At 49.3% G+C, this 20646-nt stretch overlaps 1 protein-coding gene across 8 annotated transcripts in view; it reads left to right on the top strand.

The window, feature by feature from the left end:
* The first annotated feature begins 12222 nt into the window (after positions 1–12222).
* The window catches only part of ABCC8 (ATP binding cassette subfamily C member 8), a 72925-nt gene continuing 64501 nt past the window's right edge, over positions 12223–20646 (top strand). For 4 of the 8 annotated variants that reach the window (XM_073216279.1, XM_073216278.1, XM_073216283.1 and 1 more), the window contains exons 1-3: positions 12228–12561; positions 13862–14003; positions 18680–18801. In XM_073216279.1, the coding sequence (XP_073072380.1) occupies positions 12414–12561; positions 13862–14003; positions 18680–18801 (412 nt within the window). In that variant the 5' untranslated portion in view covers positions 12228–12413. Of the gene's footprint in view, positions 12562–13861; positions 14004–18679; positions 18802–20646 lie in introns of all 8 variants that reach the window. The other 4 variants (XM_073216281.1, XM_073216280.1, XR_012122626.1 and 1 more) reach the window with 3 other exon arrangements.

Genomic DNA, 20646 nt, shown 5'->3' with positions numbered 1-20646 from the left:
GTGGAGACTGGGGACATGGGTGACGAGAGACCTAAGTCAGAAGTTCACCTAGAGCTGGCAGGGCATGTGGGCTACAAGGGGCTTCAGTTTTCTTTTTTATGAGGCCTGACTCCCTCTTCACCATTATCAGGGAAATCAAGTCTCATGTATTGGAAAGTTGTTCAACGTTGAAACCAAAGTACACAGCTCTCTCCAGCAGACAGTGGCATTAACAAGGTAAGCAATAGAAAGGTCCAGAGCACATGCATAGATGTGGGGGCCTAAAGCAGTCCTAACTTGCAGGGGCCATCGGGGGCACCACTGAGGCCAGAGTCCACTAGGGGAATGGGCCAGACATGGGAACCAACTTCAGTGCCAAGACTGAGCATTCAGGACTAACACCCATCCAGGCCAGGGATGGCATACATCACTACTTCAATCCCAGCGCTCTCTCCAACCAGCCAACTGGGTGGCCACTAACAGCTCATGGAATCCGGCCTATATGGTGCCTACTTGCCGCTTTTGAATCTAATCCCTATTATTGGGTATTCAGGAAAACCGAGGCCAAGGAGGGAATGACTTGTCCAGGGTCCCCCTACATTCGTGGCAGAGCTGCCATTTCTACTGCACCACACAGTGGAAACAAAACCTAAAAAGGCTGGGAATTCAAGGATGCCTTTTGACTCTGAACTTGTAGCATTTTACCCATCTCATTGAAGTTGCTTCCCACAGCTGGTCCCCAGGGTTTGCTGGGCTGGCTTGAAGTCTCTCACTTCTGTATCTGGAAGTCGGCGTAGATGGGCTGAGTTTATAGCCTCGGTGCTTCTGAAACACCTGCTTTGGGCCTGTGTAGGGCTGGGAAGCTGATTTTCAGCTGATTCCAGTCTAATTCCCAAGCTTGAGATTTGGATAAGGATCTGTTTCCAGAGCTGAAAGCCCGTTTTTCTTCCTGTCCCTGGAGTGACCCTTCCTGGCTCCCTGGGGCCCAGCCTGGCCACGCCTCTGTGAGAACTGGAGGGGGCAGGAGTGGCCCCTGGGAAAGGCAGGTGGGGCTGGTGCAGGGATAGGGCAGAGGGCTCTGGATGTCATAGCTGCCTTCCTGGGGCCTGGGGTTTGCAGCCAGAAGTCCACACACTGGCCCTGTCAGGATTAAGACTGCTTCTTCTCCTAGGTGTGCAGTGTGTCAAGCAATGTGCTGAGCCCTAAACATGTAGTGACATTTACTCATTACAAGACATTACTGAGAGGTAGACGATGACAGTATCTTCCCTGAGGAAACTGAGGCACTAAGACTTAAGAAGAATGCCTAAGGTCAGACAGTAAGTGCCAGGATGTAGTCTGGGGCAGGCTGGCTCCAGGAGTCTGTGTCATTAAGGCTGGGCTATACTACTTCAGGTAGATGAGAAAGTAATGACATGTAGAATATGATTTCAGGGGCACCAGGAAAAACGCTAGCCATGAAGTGATTCCTCTCTTCTTCTATCTCCTGGCAGCTTCACTGTGTCCTTCACACTGCAGAGTGAGCCAGCAAACTTGGTTTTCCCAAAACTTCTTCAACAGCTTCTATGCTGTCTTCAGGACAAAGGCCAAACCCCTCAGCCTAGCTTTCAAAGTCCTGCATTGCCTGGCCCCTGACAGCTTCTCCAGCCCCGTCTCTTGCCAATCACTTCAGCCACATGGAACCATCTGGTTCCCGGGCTTGCTGCAGCCCGATCACCTCTCTGTGTAGCTGCACATAAATCAGTGTACTCTGTTTTCCTCATGCCCATGTGAATGTCTATGCAGCCTTGAAGGCCCAGGTCAGTTGCCAAAGGGGAACACTGGGCCTGACATGGAATCTGAGCTCAGTGAGCTCCCTCCTGAGATGGACCCTTCAGGTTGTGAGTGACAGAAACCTAATTTGAAGTGACCACTTAGGTGCAAAATCCAGTAGTACTTCATGTCGGATCAGGCTGGATCCAAGTGTTAAAACAATGACATCAGGAATCTGTTCTGGCCATCTGTAATTGTCAGGGATCTCCAGAGAGACAGAGAGAGGGAAGTGAGAGAGGCAGAGGGAAAGGTTTTAATGAATTGGCTCGCGTGATTGTGGGGACTTGGGATACCCAGACTCTGCAGGGTGGGCCAGCCGACTGGAGACCAGCAGAACAGGCCATGTTGCAGCTCAAGTCATGGTGACATTCACAACGGCAGTCTAGAGACAGAATTCCCTCTTCCTCAAGAGACATCAGTCTTTTTTCTGTTCAGGCCTTCAGCTGATTGGATAAGCCCCATCCACATTATGGAGGATTGTCTTCTTTACTGGAAATCTATCAATGTAGATGTTAATTTCATCTATAAAATACCTTCACAGCAACATCCAGACGTGTTTGACCAAACATAAGGGTGCTCTGTCCTGGCCACTAGACACATAAACCACCCGTCACACCATCTCTTGTCTCTGCCCTCTTCTGGTTGGCTTCATTCTCATAGAGGCTCAGCCCATGGGATGGTGAGATGCCCTCCAGGATTCAAAACACATTCCACCACGCGGTTCAACCCTAGGGGGAAAAGCACACCTCTATCCTGATAGCTCAGTCTAAATCCCAGGGATTCACTCTGATTGGCCTGACTTGGGAAAAGGCCTTCCCTGGATGGCCAGGCCTGGGTCACACATCCACCCATGTAACCCCACCAGCTCCCCCTGGGCTGAGTGAAGGATAGGGTGGCTTCTAAAACCAAAGTGGGGTGCTGTTGCAGAAGAAGGGGAAATAAATCTGAGCAGGCACACAGCAGTGTCCACTAAGGACCTCAGTTCCCCAAAGCTCCCTCCCTCCCTCCTTTGCCTCTGTTCTTCCCTTTAGCTCCCCCTGTTACTCTGTGAGGAACCCGTGGCTCTCAGGGCCAGGGGCTAACCCCCTGGTGTGTGGAGCCCTCACGCAATCCCAGCTGCCAGGGCTAGGTGCTCAGCCGCCATGTGGGGACAAGAAGCAGTGAGATGAGAGGTCCGCGCTGACCACTGAATTCCGAGAGCTGGGGTACAGGGGTTCCAACACGTGTTCCCCAGATGTCCTGAGAAATGAGAACTGAACTCTGACCTTGGGCACATTACTTAATCTCTATTGCCATTTCTTCAACTTTACATAAAAGGGTTATAAATAGTACCTACTTCATAGAATTATGAGAATCTAAAGGAATATAGAAAAAGTTCTTAGAAACAGTTCTTAGGAAAAGTGCTTAGAAAACAGATCTCAAACTAATGTTAACTTATAAAAAAATCTGGGAAAGATGCTGTAGGAAGAGAAGCTTGGGGTCCTCTACTTCCCATAGCTGGAGGCTGAGGTAGAGTTGTTCTCTATATCCTGTCTCTGTGCCCCCCACACTTATGACAACTGTGGGGAGCTGTCACCCTTCTTAGCATGTTAAGTGCAGAAAGTCCTCCATGCACCTTCCCTTTCTAGGGAAGTAGTACTTGCTCCCCCAACAGGCCACCAGCTGTGTATGTGTGTGTGTGTGTGTGTATGTGTGTGTGTATACATGTTAGGTTTTTAATATTCATCTTCATTAATTTTATCGTGAATGTGCACATGAGGCATTCCAGAACAGAGACAGATTTCTTGTCAAGTACCTTGCAGTAATGACATATATGTTACCCCCTCTCCCCCTATTGCTCCAGACCTTACCCCAAGGTGATGCATCGAAAACCAGATGGAAAAATCTACATGAGTGGTGGCACACTCCATAGGGAGGGATTTTCTCCATTTATATACAGAAGAGAGACAGCTGTGCCCCTGCCCTCCCAGAAAGGGGAAGAAAAAACAATTTCGTCTCTTTGAGAAGGGATGGAAAAGACTGTGGATTCTCCCCCTATACTTCCGGCCTGTGCACACCCAGAGAGACAGTGCTCTCGTCTTCCTGGCACCTTAGGGGCTTGACCTAGGGACCTGGTCCTGGCTATAGCACTTGGGCCCTTTTGAGGTGATAACAGAAGTTTTACTGTCCTTTTTCAAAAAATATTGTAGTAAAGTACACATAACAAAATTTGCCATCTTCATCACTTTAAGTGCACGGTTTAGTGGTATTCAGTACATTCACATTATTGTGCAAACAGCACCACCATCTATCTCCAGAACTCTTCATCTTGAAGAACTGAAACTCTGCACCCATTAAACAATGACTCCCCATTCTCCCATTCCCTCAGCCCTGGGCAACCACCCTTCTACCTTCTGTCTCTATGATTTTGACTACTCTAGGTATCTCATATAAGTAGACTCATACGGCATTTGTATTTTTGTGACTGGCTTATTTTACTTAGCATAATGTCCTGAAGGTTCCTCCACGTCGTAACATGTGTCTGAATGCCCTTCCTTTCTATAGATGATAATATTCTATTGTATGGATATACCACCTTTTTCTTATCCATTCATCTACTGATGGACACTTGAGTTGCTTCCACCTTTGAATACTATGAATAATGCTGCTGTGCACATAGGTGTACAAATATCTCTTCAAGACTCCGCTTTAAATTATTTGGGGCCTATTTCCACAAGAGGATTTGCTGGATATGTTGTGTTATCCTTTTGGAACACAGCAATTATCTAGACAAATGGCTACTGGTCTAATTCTCATGGCACATGAAGGGCAGAACACTTCTAGGGAAAGTGAAAGGAAAAATGGCCTAGCTTTCTATCTCACACATTTCCCAGTCTCAGGAGGCTAGGGCTCGTTACAGGAGCAGTGCCAGAAGCAGCTCTAAACCCTCAACACAGCCGACAGACATCCACCCAGCAGAGGCCTGCAGTTCCTGGTGGATGGATTTAGCTGGGGGTTAGAACCCCAGCATTTGAATTTCCTTTCAGGGAAATGGTCCAAAGCTTTCATGAGATTTTCAAAAGTATCTCTGACCCAAAAGAGGTTAAATTCACTCTCAAAAAAGAATGACGACCAGGATAAATCACAAAAACCTTAATAGTGAGGCCTTAGGAAATCCCAAAAGGTTAAACAGTAAACTCCTTCAGTGCAGGCCCTGGATTCACCACTGTATCTCCAGCACTTAATAAGGGCCTAGCACATAGTATTTGCTTAATAAAGATAGGCCAGCAAATGAATGAACTATCTGTCAAAAATGGACAAAGAAACTGCCCCTCAGTGATATAACTAATCAATGAGAAAGTTGAATCCAATTTATAGACATCAGATTTTCACTGAGCTGAGCAAGCACACAGCTGTTACGTCCATGGGTGAACATTGTCACTGATTGATTCATTCACTCATTTGTCCACTCATTCATTCATGTTTTTTTTAATAAGGTGCTATTGATATACACTCTTATGAAGGTTTCACATGAAAAAACAATGTGGTTACTACATTCACCCATGTTATTGTGTCCCCCCCATACCCCGTTGCAGTCACTGTCCAACAGTAGAGTAAGATGCCACAGTCACTATTTGCCTTCTCTGTGTTACACTGTCTTCCCCGACCACCCCTCCACCATGTGTGCCAGTCACAATACCCTCAATCCCCTTCTCCCTCCCTCCTCACCCACCCTTCCCCACCCCTCTCCTTTGGTAACTGCTAGTCCCTTCTTGGAGTCTGTGAGTCTGTTGCTGTTTTGTTCCTTCAGTTTTGCTTCGTTGTTATACTCCACAAATGAGGGAAATAATTTGGCACTTGTCTTTTACCCACCTTCATTCATTCATTTAACAAATATGTACTGACATTGAGCACCTATTCTGTGCCAGAACCAAAGCTAAAGAATGCTCCATTTCAATGCTGAAGCTGCTCCCAGCCCAGGGGAGCAGGGAGACCCCCAAATGAATTATCACAATCCTGGGTGGTCATAGGGGCTGCACAAAGGGCTGCGAGACCCCAGAGAGGAACCTGTTAGTGGACAGCCTTATGGGAGGGTCAGGGAAGGCTTCAAGGAAAAGTGACATTTGAGCCCAGTGTGAAAAGCTGGGAAGCAGGTAGTCAGTGGGTGAGGGAGACTGTTTTTAGCTTCCATGGCCCAGTGCTGGGCACACACAACAGGCACTTCCTAAATGTGAACTGTCATGTGAATAGTGGCCATCTATAGGAAGAGGAATCCATGTGGGGATCCCCTTAGTTGGAAATTCCAGAGCACCAGCAATCCAGCACCCCCAGTATTTCCCCCGACTCCTCTCAACATGCCTCATCCCAGCCAGACTCACTGGGTCACTCACTGCATCTGGAAAGCCTTGCTCCAGCTTCCCTGCCTTAACACACACTGATACCCCTCCTCATCTGGACAGTCTTCCCCTTCCTCACCTGTATGGAATGGGGCATCCCCCAAGGCCACCTTTTTTTCCTAATATTTCCAGCAGGCTGCCTCTACAAGTCCAGTCACTTTTTTTTAAAAATAAATACATGTGTTCCTTTTTTTCCCAAGGATACCATAAGCCCCCAAGGGCAGGGACAACCGGATATTATTCCTTATCAGGAGACAATGTGGTAAAAAGTGATGGTTCTCAAACACCCTGTGAATCAGAATCACCTGGAGGACTTGTTAAAATAGATTTCTGGACTCTAACCCCATACCCCCAAGTTTCAGATTGAAGAGATCTGGCGCTGGCCAGAGAATCTGCATTTCTAATAAATCCCCCAGGGATGCTGCAGGGACCACACTTTGAGAACCACTGGTAGAGAAAGCACAGGGTTCCATTCCAGACCAGCTGCACCTGGGTTTCCATCTAGGCTGTGCGTCTCTCTGGCTGTGTGACCTAGGGCAAGTCTCTTGGTAACAGGACTGGAATGTGTATTTGAAAGTAGTTAAGAGAGTAGATCTTAAAAATTCACATCACAAGAAAAGAAAAAACTATGTGAGGTGATGGATGTTAACTAAACTTATTACTGTAATCCTCTCTCTCTCTCTATATATATATGTGTGTGTGTATGTATATACATATATCTCAAATCATTACATTGTACATCTTAAATTCTTTACAGTGTTATATGTCATTTATATCTCAATAAAACTGTGGGGGTGGGGTGGGGATCAATGACTTGGGATTTGGGGCAGGAAGGTCCCAACTGATCTAAAAATGGAAAAGCTTAACATGAGGTGTCTTGTGTGCCAGGCTTTCTCACACACATGACCCATGAGGGAGGGATTATCCTTTTACTTGCCTAAGATCACACAGCTGGCCAGGGATAGAGTGGGGATCTGAACTGCCCTGGTATAGAGTTTGGGTCCAGGAGCCTCTGCTCAGGGGACAGGAGCTGAGGTTCCTCTGGCGGTGCGGAGAGGACACTGAGGGGAAGACAGGTTGTTGAGCAGCAACTCCCTCACTGGGCCTCAGCCCCAGCTCTGGCAGGGCCTTCCAAGCCCAGACAGCTGAGGCTGTGCTGTGCCTGCCAGAGGTGCCTGTCAGGGGCCACACTGTGCCAGAGAGAGGCAACCTCTTTTGCTGAGGCCACATGAGATTCTGCTGCAGTGCAGCCTCAGGTGGAGAGAGGGCAGGCTGGTACACCTTATGGGATCCCTGGGCAGCTCACATACAGTCACTCCACACACACACCCCACCCCCATCACTCACGGAAATGGTCTCCAGAGCAAATCATCAGGGGGTCATTTGTGTGCCTGTTTCACCCACAGAGTGAGGCCCCATCCAGGGGGGGGGCCCTTACACTCCAGTCCCCCCATCTGGCCCCTGACTGATGGCAGTGACTGATGCCATGGCTGTTCCTTTAGTTTCTAACAGAGCAAAGGCCCAATGCTGAGATGCGCAGGTTTCCCCAAAGCTCTGTTCTTTGGGGCCTGCATGCCTTCTTAAGTTGATGAAGTCTCAGGAGCAGAAAAGCCCTCAGAACCCTCAGCATCCCTTTGGGAAGTGGTTAACGGCACAGGCTTTGAAGACAGGTCTAACTGGTTTGGCTCTGTTCTCTACCAATTCCCAGCTGTGTGATCTTCAGAAAAGGGCTTAACTCCTCTAAGCCTCTGCTTTCTCTGAGAACAGGAACTACTAGGCAATTGCTCTGAGATATAAAGCAGGTAAAGTGTGTGGCATATACTAAGCACTCAACCAATGTTGGTGCAACAAAAAGGAGAAAATCTTATTATCTCCCTCTCTCCCCCATTAATCTGCCCAGGAAGAGAGCAGGTTTGAGAATGGTCAGTAGTTGGGAAAGGAAACAGGCTTGCTTCAGAGCCCCTGAGAGGGTATGTAACCTGAAGGCAAATGCTGAATTGCTCTGGGGAATGAGGGGCATGTTTTAAAAAGAGGCTGTGTGGAAGAAAGAGGGGACATACGATAACACACCAGGGAGAAGACCTTGAGGTAGAGAAATGGGAGGTTTCATTAAGTTCTGCTGTGAAGCATGGAAATCGTACCTTTCCACCTACCCGTGAAGAGTTCAGGAAAGCCTCCATTTTTAATTGATGCACCGGGGAGTTGGATCTGTGCAGGATGCAATGAGAGGCTGAGTTTGACCTCAGAGAGCTTCAAGAGTGGAGAGCAACTAGACCATGCATGAAGTTACCCTTCTGCATTATGTGATCTTGGACCAAAAGTTTGGCAAGAATAAGAACTTTAATTCCTATGTCAAGCTCTTTTTCCACCAAGCTGGCAGAAAATGTAAACACTGGGCTTTCTTAGAGTTCCTTCCCTGCCATTCCAGTTCTTCAGTTCCAAGAGAGTGGGGAGGGTCCATCCTGTTTGTGCATCACCCACCGCACAATTATGGCTGAGGGGTCCCCTGCTTCTGTCAGTCTGGTGACTCTGCCCTGGCAGGAACCAGCCCTTAGATTTTTTGGCACAATCCACATACAACCTTTCCCTTGCTGCGTGGCTTCCCCCCACCCCCACCCCCCCACACACACACAGGCAGGCAGGGAGACTGCACACAGGTCCTACTCTCAAGAACTTGTGCTTTCTTCCATCCTCCTGACAGAGGACAGGCTGGGCATGGAAGAGAATGATTTTTCCCTCCCAGGTTCCAGCCATGAAATTTGGTCTAAAACTCAATCCTCTCTTCTAGTGATTGAGTCTTAGATTACAGCCTTCTAAATTGCCCTGTGGACACAGGCTTGTACACCAATTGTCTGCTTTCTACCTGGCTACAGCTTCACAGTCATCTGCCTGAAGGGGAGCAGAGTTGAGACATCTTCCCAAGTCCACAGAAATGTCCCTACCGTATTCTCTTAACTTGTTACACACTATAGATAATACCATGATTTTTGTTTTCTATTTGCTTATAACCACCTCTCTATTGACTGGAATTATTGAAAGGGTCAATTTCCTAAAATAACACCCCACTCTGTTGTGTCACCATTATCATCCTGATGACGCCCTCTGCCATGGTCATTGGCCCACCTGGTCAGCCAGATAGACAGGGCACTAAAGCCTGAACAACATCAGAGCTGGAAGAGACTTATTTTGAAGCTTTGTGCCAATTCTTCACCTGCCTGAGGGAAGAAGCCTGCCTGAGCCCCACCCACCCAGTGGGACAGGGAGCTGCAAGAATCCAGGTCCCTGAAATCCACCCCAGGTTTTCCATCCTGCAGGGAGGAAGACTGAGAATTCACACCAGGAGCGCTGCACCTGGAGCAAGCTCTTTTGTGCCTTCACTTCTCCAAGCTCTGACTTCAGAAACAACCTCTGACTTCAAAGGAGGTGGGAAGGTGTGAGACTCAGCACCTCCCCGTGGAGACAAATGTATCTTCTTGTCTATTTCTGTTGTAGAAATAAAATGGTTTCTGGCCACACAGGCTGTTCTACATCTATGCTTTGGACATCTTTCCGTGTCAGTATATATATAACATAACATTCCTTTATTCTTTGTATTTGCCTCACTGTATGGATAATACCCTATTTTTTGTATGTTTTTAACCTGCCTTCTATTATAGAACACTTGAGGTTTTTCCAAGATTCCAATCCACGATAAGTCCTTTCACACTTTTTATGCACCTGACTCCACACTTTCAAAATGACTCTAGTACCCACATGGTGGGCAGTGGGATGGATATCCTCACTGTAAAGTAAGGGTGGAATTCGAGAACAGTCACACTGCAGGTTCTGCTAGAGATGGCAAATGCAGTGCCCCCCCTCCAGCCTCCAGCCCTAACACTCTCTTAGTCTCACGTGATGATCCCTGAATAGTCCTTTATACTTGGGTCCAGCTTGGGTTGGACTATAATTTAAAATTTTACAATTTTTAAAAATTGTAAATGGCCCAGAAGAGGCAAGTGTGTGGGTTGTACCAGGCACTACGTGCTAAGCGTCAAGGAAGGGAAAGCCCATTGGATAACCTTCATTGACTGAGGAGGTCCTCTGCGTGGGCCCCCTGAGGATGAAGCAGCCTGGGCCATCTTCCCAACTTAGAAAGCATATTTACACCCCCAATCTCATTTTAATCTCTTGGGGTTTATATTATCATTTTCCCCATTTAGAAAGGAGGAAATTGAAGCACAGAATGGTGACTTGCCCAACATCACATAGTGGTGGAGCCAGGCCTGCGGACTTGCTCTTCAAAACTACATGTATTATTACTACCAAAAGAGAAAACAGCATTGCTGAAAGTGTGAAAACTGAACTGTACCTACAAAAACAAATGGCAACATTGCAGGGAGTTTGAAAACATCTTGGAACCAAGTCAAATAAACAAAAATTTTGTTAGGTGACCATAGGCACATCATCTTACCTCTCTGATCCTAAGTTGTCTCCTTCTACAGAAAGAGAATGGTAATAACAATAATCGTAATCACAGCAATGGTTAACTAATATATATAGCACACCACCCCAACCCTACAGCCATTTCAAAGTCTGACCTTCCCCTGCAGGCTTGCATTCAAACATACATATTTAATATGTCTTTAATCATAGGAAACACACAATTTATTTCCTCATTTTTCAGCTGACATTATCTCGTAAGCTCTTCCCATTTAGCTACATGGACTCAGCAATCACCTTTTCAGCAGATGCTTTCACCTAGATTAATTAACTCTTGTGGCTGGTGCTGGCCATTTACTGCCACCAAGTTTTCACTATTTCGACTGATGGTACAGAAAACATATTTCAGCTCAGAGAGATTCCTGAAACTCAGAGACTATCTGAGCCCTTCAGACCCTGAGCTCCTGCCCTCCTCAGTCTGTTCACCCAACTCCACCAGCCCTCTGCCCTGGTGCCTGGTTCTGCCCTGGCTTTCCCAGGAGCTGAGATGGAGCTGAGGCCTTGCCTGACAGAGTCCTATAAAGGCAAGTCTCAAAGCAGGCTCAGAACAGGCTCAGAGAAGCTTGTAGGGAAAAGGGCTGAAGAGGACTTCCCTTGGTGTACATACGCATTTATGCTCCATATCCCTATCTCAGGAAATTCTTCTGAAATCGAACCTAAAATCCCACTTTCTCTTTTCTCCTTCGTAGGACATATACTTTTGACCTCGGATCTGTAAGAATCTCCCCAAAGGAAGGCATAACATTGTCTCTACAATTTCACCAGGTCCTTGAACTCCTTAAGCCTGTGCGGTTAAGAATACAGCCGAGAGTGATAGTGTCTCTTTCCACCCCTCCTGGCTGCCTCTCGTTGCTGTCATTAGATACTATATCACAATCCTCTTTTTCAGCCATGGGCCCGGATGTATGCTACCCTGCAGTTGCTGGGAGGTTCTGTGCATTAGATGCATGCCTGCAGATGATGGGTGTGGGGTGGGAGTGGGAGTCTGAAAAGCTGAGTTCAAGTTATGCTTCCCCACTTGCTGGCGATGAGACCTTGGGTCAGTGATGTAATCTCCCTGAGCCTCAGTTTCCTCATCAGAAAAATAGGAGGAATCATAACCTGTATTTAGCAGGAGCATTGGGAGATCCAGTTTGTGAGAGCTCTGGATATTCTTTGAGCGACCTGGGCTGGGACCACTTTTGAAAATATTCTAAGCGCTCCCCAAGGGGCACTTAGAATGTTCCTCACTGCTTTTCTTATCCAAAAGGGTTGAGAGCTTGTTCCACTCTGCAGACCAGGACTCTCCCATCTAACTACATCCACCCATGCCATGCGTTGGTGAGCCCACATCTCAGACCCTGGGCAGGGAGCTCACTCTCAGGACCCGCACGGTACCCATTCCAGACCTCCGAGGACACTCTTCCTCTCTTCCACAACCCCACCCTCTCACCCAGACTGGAGGGTGCCCACACGCGCAGCCTGCCTTCCCCTTTTCAGCGCACGCGCGAATCGAGGGACTCGCAAAGCGTCCCCTAGCACCTCTGGGCACGTGGGCCGCCGCTGCTGGAAGGCGGGTCCCAGCGCGGCCCGGCCCAGTGCGTTCCCCGCCGCCCCCGGGGCCCCGCAGGTGCAGAGCGGGACGGGGTGGGGGAAGCGGGAGCGCCGGCGGGGCGGGGCCCGCGGGGGCGGCTGACCGCCCGCCCGGAGGCGGAGAGCGAGGGACAGAGGCGAGAGAGGCGCGTGGAGCCGGCCGCAGCCGCAGCCGGAGCGCGAGCCCGCGCCGCCATGCCCTTGGCCTTCTGCGGCAGCGAGAACCACTCGGCCGCCTACCGAGTGGACCAGGGCGTCCTCAACAACGGCTGTTTCGTGGACGCGCTCAACGTGGTGCCGCACGTCTTCCTGCTCTTCATCACCTTCCCCATCCTCTTCATCGGTGAGCGCGCGCCGGGAGCGGCGGCGGAGGGCCGGGCGGAGGCGCGGGGAAGGAGAGGAGGCGCTGCACGCCGCACCGCTCCGCGGCCCCTGTCGGCCCCGCACCTCCGCTCGTCTCCCTCCCGGGGTCCCCTGCCCGCTGTTCTACCCCGCGGTCCTCTCGCTCGCAGGCCCGCACATCGCCTCACTCCCCCGGGTGCCCCCTAACTCGCACCAAACACAGCGGAACCCCCAAGTTTTGCCGCCACTGGGCCAGAGCTGGGATGGAGAAAGGGGAAAGCGGAGGTTTCTGAACGCACTGTGAAGGTGGGCGAGGGTGTCAGGCTGCACCCTTGGTGGTGCCGCGTAGGGAGCTGGGTCGCCCCCTCCCCCAAGGCGCCCTGGGGTCAGCCGCAGCTAGGCCTGGGGAGGAGTGCAGCCTCAGCCTCGGACGGAGGTCGGGATTGAGGCCCAGCGAACTCCTGTGCCTCCCCGGACAAAGCCAGAGGGTGGTCAGTAGCCCCCGACAGTCCCAGGGCCACACTCTCTCTGGGCGAGGAGAGGCAGGAGCTAGGGACTTGGATCTCCTGGCCCGGCTACCCCACTCTGGTAAAACTCCTGAGTGCAACTTCTTATGCTCTGTGGGGAGCAGCCCCCACAGCAGCGACTTCCCAGAGGCCCCCAACGCCCCTGCTTTGAAAGCACTCTGCAAAATTGGGCGCCACTGCCGGATAATCCTGCATGCTTTTTCACTCAAGTCCCCTTCATTTCTCATCAAGACCATGAGTTTCCCAAGCTGAGTAGGCCTGTCAATTCATAGGGGGTCCCATGCCTCCCCAAAACATGTTCACTCACTCTAATTAAGAAAAAAAGCAAATTTAAAATTCATATGCAGCTTTTGGGAAGAAAGGAAGGATTGTCACAAAATTAAAAAGAGGATGCTGCAGAAACAGAGCTGCTAGTTACTGAAAATGGCAATTAGGCAGGGATAGAAAGGAAACATAAGCAAGCTACTCGTCTGTGTATCAAAAATTGTACCAGTATTTACACATACGCTTTTAACCAAGTGGTTTATCTACATGATAATTAGTCATATGAGAAGTCAGCATATAAAATTGGGTACCTGCATAGGTGCCTCCACAGGTCCAGGGTTCATGCTCGGACATTTAGTTCTCACGTTCGAGACTCAGGCATTCTCATGCACAGGTGTACAAAAGGTACGTTCCTCACTCTCATCATGGACACGATGCCTTAGCACCCTACTGGGGGCACCCTCCTTCTGGTGAGCCAGCCTTCCCACCTCTTTGGGTCTCTCCTTGCAGGATGGGGCAGTCAGAGCTCCAAGGTACACATCCACCACAGCACATGGCTCCACTTCCCAGGGCACAACCTCCGCTGGATCCTGACCTTCATGCTGCTCTTCGTCCTGGTGTGTGAGATCGCAGAGGGCATCCTGTCTGATGGGTGAGTGACTCTTGGAGGACTCAGGAGAGTGGAGCTACTCCAGAGTGCTTCCCTCAAAGCCAGGGAGACCCCAGCTCGCCTGTATTCCGTGAGCCAGCAACACTTGCTAGTAAACCTAATGACTGTTGACCCAACCTCTCCTATGTGCAGACTCACTGGCCACAGGTGAGACCCAGGCCCTGTCCCTAGTACAATAGGGTAGAGGGAACGCAGATCTGCATGCCAAGACCAGTGAAATCATCCTAGAGCCTATCAGAGTGCCCTAACTCCTGGGGAAATGCCCAGCATCTTCCACAAGCAGCTGGAGTTATTACCTTCTCAGGAAAAATTTAAATCTCTCTTACTCAAGACCTGTCCTTGGTTCCTAGTTGTTTCTTTACAAGGTCCCAGTCCTCAGTCTGACATCTGGGGTCCTCATAGCCCCCTCCACTGTCTCTAGCCTCATTCCCAAGGACTTCTCCCCACAGCCACCTTTCCTCTGGGTCTCACAACACTCCTCACACCTATGCCACAGCACAGATCATACTGTAAAGTTCCCATCTATTTGTATAACTTCTTCCGATGGGTGGGAAAAGCCGCAGAGTTGAAATCTGGGTTTTATTCACGTCTGTAGTCCTGGTGCAAGGCACATGGTAAAGCTCCGTGAACATTTGTCCACTCCTTTAGAGAATAAATGAAACAATGTTACAAGTAAGTACTCTGGGAGGAGAGAGGAAGGCAGGGTTGGGCAAGCTTCATGATTGAGGGGGCTTCTGAGCTGAGCCTGGAAGGATGACTAGGGCTCTGGCAGCAGAGGAGGTCCTGAGGGAGGGCCAGTGGGGCTGGAGGGAGGAGAAGCAAAGCACCACTGGAATAAAGGTGAGGGTGGGTGGAAGCAACGGGGCTGAAGCATGAACCATGCAGTGGAGTGAGGAGGACAGGGCTTGGAAATCGGTTGGGGGCTTCTCCAGGAGGGCTGCAATGCCAGGCTGAGAGTTTGGGCTGGACTTTTGTCAGCAGTTTGAAACAGAAGAGAGATGTAATCATCACAGCATATTTAGGCAAGAACCCAAGGGGGTGTCCAGGGCAGGTTGTAGACAGAGAGAGGCTGGAGGTAGGAAGAGCACTTAGGAGGCCATTGCAGTAGTCTAGGTGACAAATAACTGCAGCCGGAAATGGTGTGTCAGCAGCTGATGGGTGCAGAAGAGGAGGAGGTGAAGCAGCCATCTCGCTGAAGAAAAATCAAAGAATTAACAAGGCTCAGTGACTGCCTTCGGTGAGGGGATGGTGGAGGGTGGAGGGCATTTGGCTAAAATATCTGAGGTCCAACCCCTCTGAGCTGTTATCAGACTATGCCCAGACTCCACCCCTGCCAGCCAGCCCTGGCTCCTGCCGCTGGACAGCAGGGGGATGGAATCCTCCCCCAGCCACTCCCTCACCCTCCCACCCGCAATGTCCCTGCATCCTGGCTTCAGCAGTAATCATCGGCTCCTCCTGGATACTAAAGTCCCCCAAATTAGCAGGAAGACCACAGTGTATGCTACCACATAGCCAGAAGGTGACAAGTTATGCTCTCACCCCCAACCCCCTTCCAAACTGGCACAAATGCTAGAGAGAGCAGGAGTGCCCTGTGAGCCTTCAGGCCAGAAATACTCAGTGGGCTATAATTCGTGGGGTGACAGGAAAGCACCCTGCCTGAGGACAAGGCAGCGCTGGGTCTTTTGCGGGTGCTTCTCTAAATACCTGCTACAAGGATAAGCCACTCACCTTCTCTTCCTGTGAAAAACGAGCACCATAATCCTGCCTTGCTTGATTCACAAGGCCATGAGGATGAAATTAGAGCACAGATAGGGCAGAGCATGGAGGGGCAGAGCCCAGGGCAGATGGCACACTCCCAGCACTGGGGAGACTGGAATAAATCAGGTTAGGGACTCCTTCCCGCTGACTGTCAGGCAGCCCCTCCTGCGTCTGGTTGCATTTATATCCTAAATCTCTCCAGCTCAGTGCAAATTACTGTTTCTTCCACAGCAGGCAGGTCAGCTCTTAAACTGATCACCTGGTCTTTGCTGGCTGCCATCTGTGGGCCCGACCCCTGGGCAGCCCAGCATGAAGGAATGACATGGGAAGGGAGTGGGCAGGAGGAGAAGCCCCAGACCCTGCCTTGCGGGACTCCCCGGTCCACCCTGGCCTAAGTTGCAGACCTGCCTGGAAGTCTAGGGGGCAAGTGGGAGTGGGGGCTGGTTAAAGAGCGGTCTGAAAACTTGAGTTTAGTTTAGGGTAAGCCTCATTTAGTGATTAATTAAGGTACTTTAAACCTGCAGGATTTCCTCTGTTCCCTTGAATGTTATTTTTGTGTAATGCTCTGAATTCGCAGCAACCAAAACTGTATAGGTTAGTGAGGAAACATTTTGTAAAACTATGTAACTAAAATATTTTCCCAGATGACTATATACTGGAACTTTTACCTACTTTCTTAACTAATCCAATGTATATTATTCAATAAAGCAGCTAAAATCTATTAAGTCATGTCATGAAATGTTTCTTTCAATTATTGTTATTCTTCATCTTATTTTATTTTATAAAATGTTTATCATTTCTACTCCTATTGCAAAAGATGAATTTATTTGAACTTAATTATATAACATTTTAGATGTCATTTAAAAAATATTTTCAATTATTGTTATTCTTCATCTTATTTTATTTTATAAAATGTTTATCATTTCTACTCCTATTGCAAAAGATGAATTTATTTGAACTTAATTATATAACATTTTAGATGTCATTTAAAAAATGTATGAGGGAGTACAGAGTTTTTCAGTTATTTCAAGGAGTACAAAGACGAGAGTTTTGAAGACCACTGGGCAGCATGTTGATGGTTCCCTGGGTCCCCACTAGTGACTGATCACCTTGTACCTCCTGTATCATCAGTCTTTTGATGAGAAAATCTACTAATCAAGGCTTAAGTAACATTACAGTCACATTTAACAAGAAGTCTGGCAGTTCCCTTTCTTAGTTGGTTTGGCAGCTTTGTGTTGCCATCAGGGACCCATCTTTCCCCTTCATGCTCTGTAAGTCTGCCATATCTTCCCCCAGGGTCACAGGATGACTACCCAACTCTGGATATTACTTAGGAAGGAAGTGTGACCGGCAAAGGGCGCATGTCTCTTGTGTGCCTCTTCCTTGTGCAGGAGACCATCCTCTGAAGACTTGCCTTTACATCTCATTGGCCAGAATGGGGTTATATGGCCACCCTTAGACTAGTCACTGGTAAAGGAGGGTGGAATTGCTTGGCTGCTTGAGTGATTCACCATCCATTACCTGGGCTGGGCACATTGCTGCTGGAGCAAACTTGAGGTTCTTTTAGCAAAGAAGAAGGGGAACATGTTACTTGGTGAACAGCCCACACTGCCTCCACATCTCCACCCTAGTCCCACCAGACTGCTTGGGTTCCCCACATGGCTCTCCTCATTTTCTTTCTCGTTCTCTGCTAAACTCCTGCTTATCCTTCAAAGCCCAGCCTGGTGCCACCTCCTCTGTGAAGCTTTGCCTGATTGCTCACCCAGTCTTCTGTGCTCTTAGTCTTCTGGCCACCTGCAGTATCGCCTCCCCAGACTGCCTGTCAGGCACTTCACTCTGAGCATGGTTGGCCCCTTCCTACCATGAGCTTCCTGAGGACAGAGACCCTTAGCCGCTGGGTAAAGGGAGCAATGCAAGTGCAGACAGTGCTGAGGTGGGAGACTGGAGGAGGCCTAAGGCAATGGAGGGAGTCCTGAAATGGATTCAGCAGAAAGAGCAGGCTAGACAATCCTGGAAAAGTGGCTTGAGGCCACATCACAGGGATCCTTGGTGCCAGGCTGAGGAGTGTGGGCTTTGCTTTCTGTAGGAGGGAGCCGTGGAAGGGCTAAGTAAGGTGAGCTTCCTCACCAGTCATGTGGAGCCTGAGATCTGGGCGAGAACTCTGGCTCCTACCGGTCTTACCACCAGATCAGAATCCACCTACCACAGAGGCCTCTGTGAGTTAAAGCAGAGAGGGAGTGGACAGTAACCTTGGACACATTACTTAGCCTCTCTGTGCCTCAGTTTCTTCAATTGTAAAATGAAGAGACTAAGTGTACTGACTTCATGGGGTCTTATTAAGACCTGGTGAGTTCATATAACATCAAGGGCTTAGAACAGTACCTGGCACACAGTGAATGTTCAGTAAATATTAACTATCAGTGTTGTTATTACACCTGCCAGGAAGGCATGTGCTGATTTATGCTGTCCATGTTAAATGGGGCTGTGTCTAAGAGAGTTGTGGTGTTCAGGCCCCTGTACTGTCCCAGGGACCTCAGACACAGTGACCCGGCTGTGATCCCTCCCGGAGAAGTGGTTCCAGGCCAGAGGCTTTGTGGCTGTGACTGCCAAGGCTGGCCTCCCTATGTCAGGTTCCATGAGCAGGAGCCCAGGCAGAGAAAGCTTGGACTCCAAAGCCTAAACATGGAGCCACCCTAGCATGACTGTGTGGATTCCTGGAGCCATCAGCTAACAGGTGTGTTTTGGGTATGGGCTGGGCAGAGCTGCCAGTACATGTTGTAGAGCTGTGCGCGTGACCTGGAGGCCCTGCTGTGTGCTGGGCCCTAAGCACGAGGCCTGAGCTGCTCTGTTGGGATACTCAGCACATCCACATCATGTCTCTCTCTCTCACCCCATCTCAGGGTGACCGAATCCCGCCATCTTCACCTGTATATGCCAGCAGGGATGGCGTTCCTGGCTGCTGTCACCTCCGTGGTCTACTATCACAACATCGAGACCTCCAACTTCCCCAAGCTGCTGATCGGTAGGCGGGCAGAAGGGGTGGGAGAGGGATAGTACCTTCATTCATTCCTTCAGTTAATGTGACTGAGGGTGTACTGTGTGCCAGGCACTGCTCTAAGTGCTAGAGGTTCAGAAGGGGAGAATAAAAAAGGCCTGCTTTTGTGGAGCTTGCAGTTTTGTGGAAGGAGACAGACAGTGAATGCATAAATAAACAAATAGGTAGCAATGGTGCTATGAAGAAAATGAAGCTGGGTAAGGGGTAGAGTGATGGCAATGTTGCTGTCTATATAGGGTAGTCAGGAAAGATCTCTAAGAGTGAGCATGCAGATATTGGGGTGGGGAGAAGACTGTCCCATGTGGATGGAACAGCCAGTATGAAGGCCTTCAGATAGAAAAAGAACTCAGCAAAGGTCCAGTGTGGGCAAAGCCAAGTAAGCAAGGGGAAGAATGGTAGGAGATGAAGTTGGGGGCCAATAGAGGAGCAAGGAAGACTTCTAGGCTTCGGGTCTGAGCGCCTGAGCAAATGGTGGCAAATTAATAACTGACATGGCAAAAAAGCAGCAGCTAGGGATATTTGGGGCATGTTGAGAATGAGGCACCAACTCAAGTGTCAAATGGGCAATCAGATAAATGAGTTGGGCATTCAGGGCAGGGCAGGCTTGGAGATACACGTTCGGCAGTCACGGGCTTGTAGGCGGCATCTAAAGCTTGAGCCCAGATGAGACCACCTGGAGCGGCAAAAGAGAGGCCCCAGGACCAGAGCCTGCGGTTGTTAACATTCAGAGAGGCTCAGGGAGGAGTTCTTGCTTAGGCCGCTGGCTCTGTGTGGCACGGCTTCCAGGCAGAAACGACACTATGATTCCTGGCAATTACTGAGCATGTCCTGCATGCCACGCTTGGTGCTAAGCCCCTTACATGTATTACCTCACTTAATTCCCACACGCTCCCTGTTGGTACTGTCACTAGCCCCATTTTACAGGTGTGGTTGCTGAAACTCAGAGAGGTTACAAGCAATAACAGCAAACATCCATTTAGCACTTACGGTGTGTTAGGCATGATTATAAACATTTTACATATATGAACTCATTTAATCCTTATAGCAATGCTTTCAGGTAGGTGCCATTATTATTTCTCCTTTACAGATCAAACTGAGGCTCAGAGGTTAATGAATTGCGCTAGTCGGCCCAGCTAGCAAGGGGTAGCCCAGCTAGCTGGGTTTAGATCCCCAGAGTCTGGTGCCTAAGTAGGCTCTTAACAATTTCTGAGACTGTGTCTAAGGGTCCTCAGACTGTGCTCGGACCAGAGGTGTGAATCCTCAGCTCTGCCTCTGTGTAGGCTTGGTCGGCACATCCAAGGCAGGGGCAGTACGTCTGGCCATTAGGCTGTGGCCAGATTGCATGCCATTTAGTCAGATGTGATTTTTAGGAGTCGCAGCATCTAACTGACATATGGAATCTGGAAAACTGTGCAAAGCCAGAGACAGTGCAGTGTCACAAGGGGCAGAGGGTATTCCCTGAGCTAATAGGTCTGCCTTCCCATGTAGGGTAGGAGCTAGGCTCCATCAAGATCATCCAGGTGACCCCTCCTACCCCAAGGGACCCCATGAGAGTATGCTTGGGGATCTAGGGGATAGCAGGTTGAGAGAGACGTTAAGTACAGGCTCCCCATTTTGGAGAGCCTCCCACTGTCCTGAAGTTTCTGAAGCAGCAACTCATGCACAGAGACCCCTCTAATTAACCCCAGGCCCCACCTGACTGGTATCCCTGGGAGCTCTGTCTAGGCATCTGGCGAGTTCATTTTCTCATTCCCCAGAGAGCACATCATGTTCTCTCTTTAAAGCATAAATTACCACCCACAGATGGACCAG

The sequence above is a fragment of the Manis javanica genome, chromosome 11 (assembly GCF_040802235.1).
Source record: "Manis javanica isolate MJ-LG chromosome 11, MJ_LKY, whole genome shotgun sequence".
Taxonomy (NCBI): Eukaryota; Metazoa; Chordata; class Mammalia; order Pholidota; family Manidae; genus Manis; species Manis javanica.
Note: the sequence above shows the minus strand (reverse complement) of the source record. Positions and strands in the feature narration are given on the sequence as shown.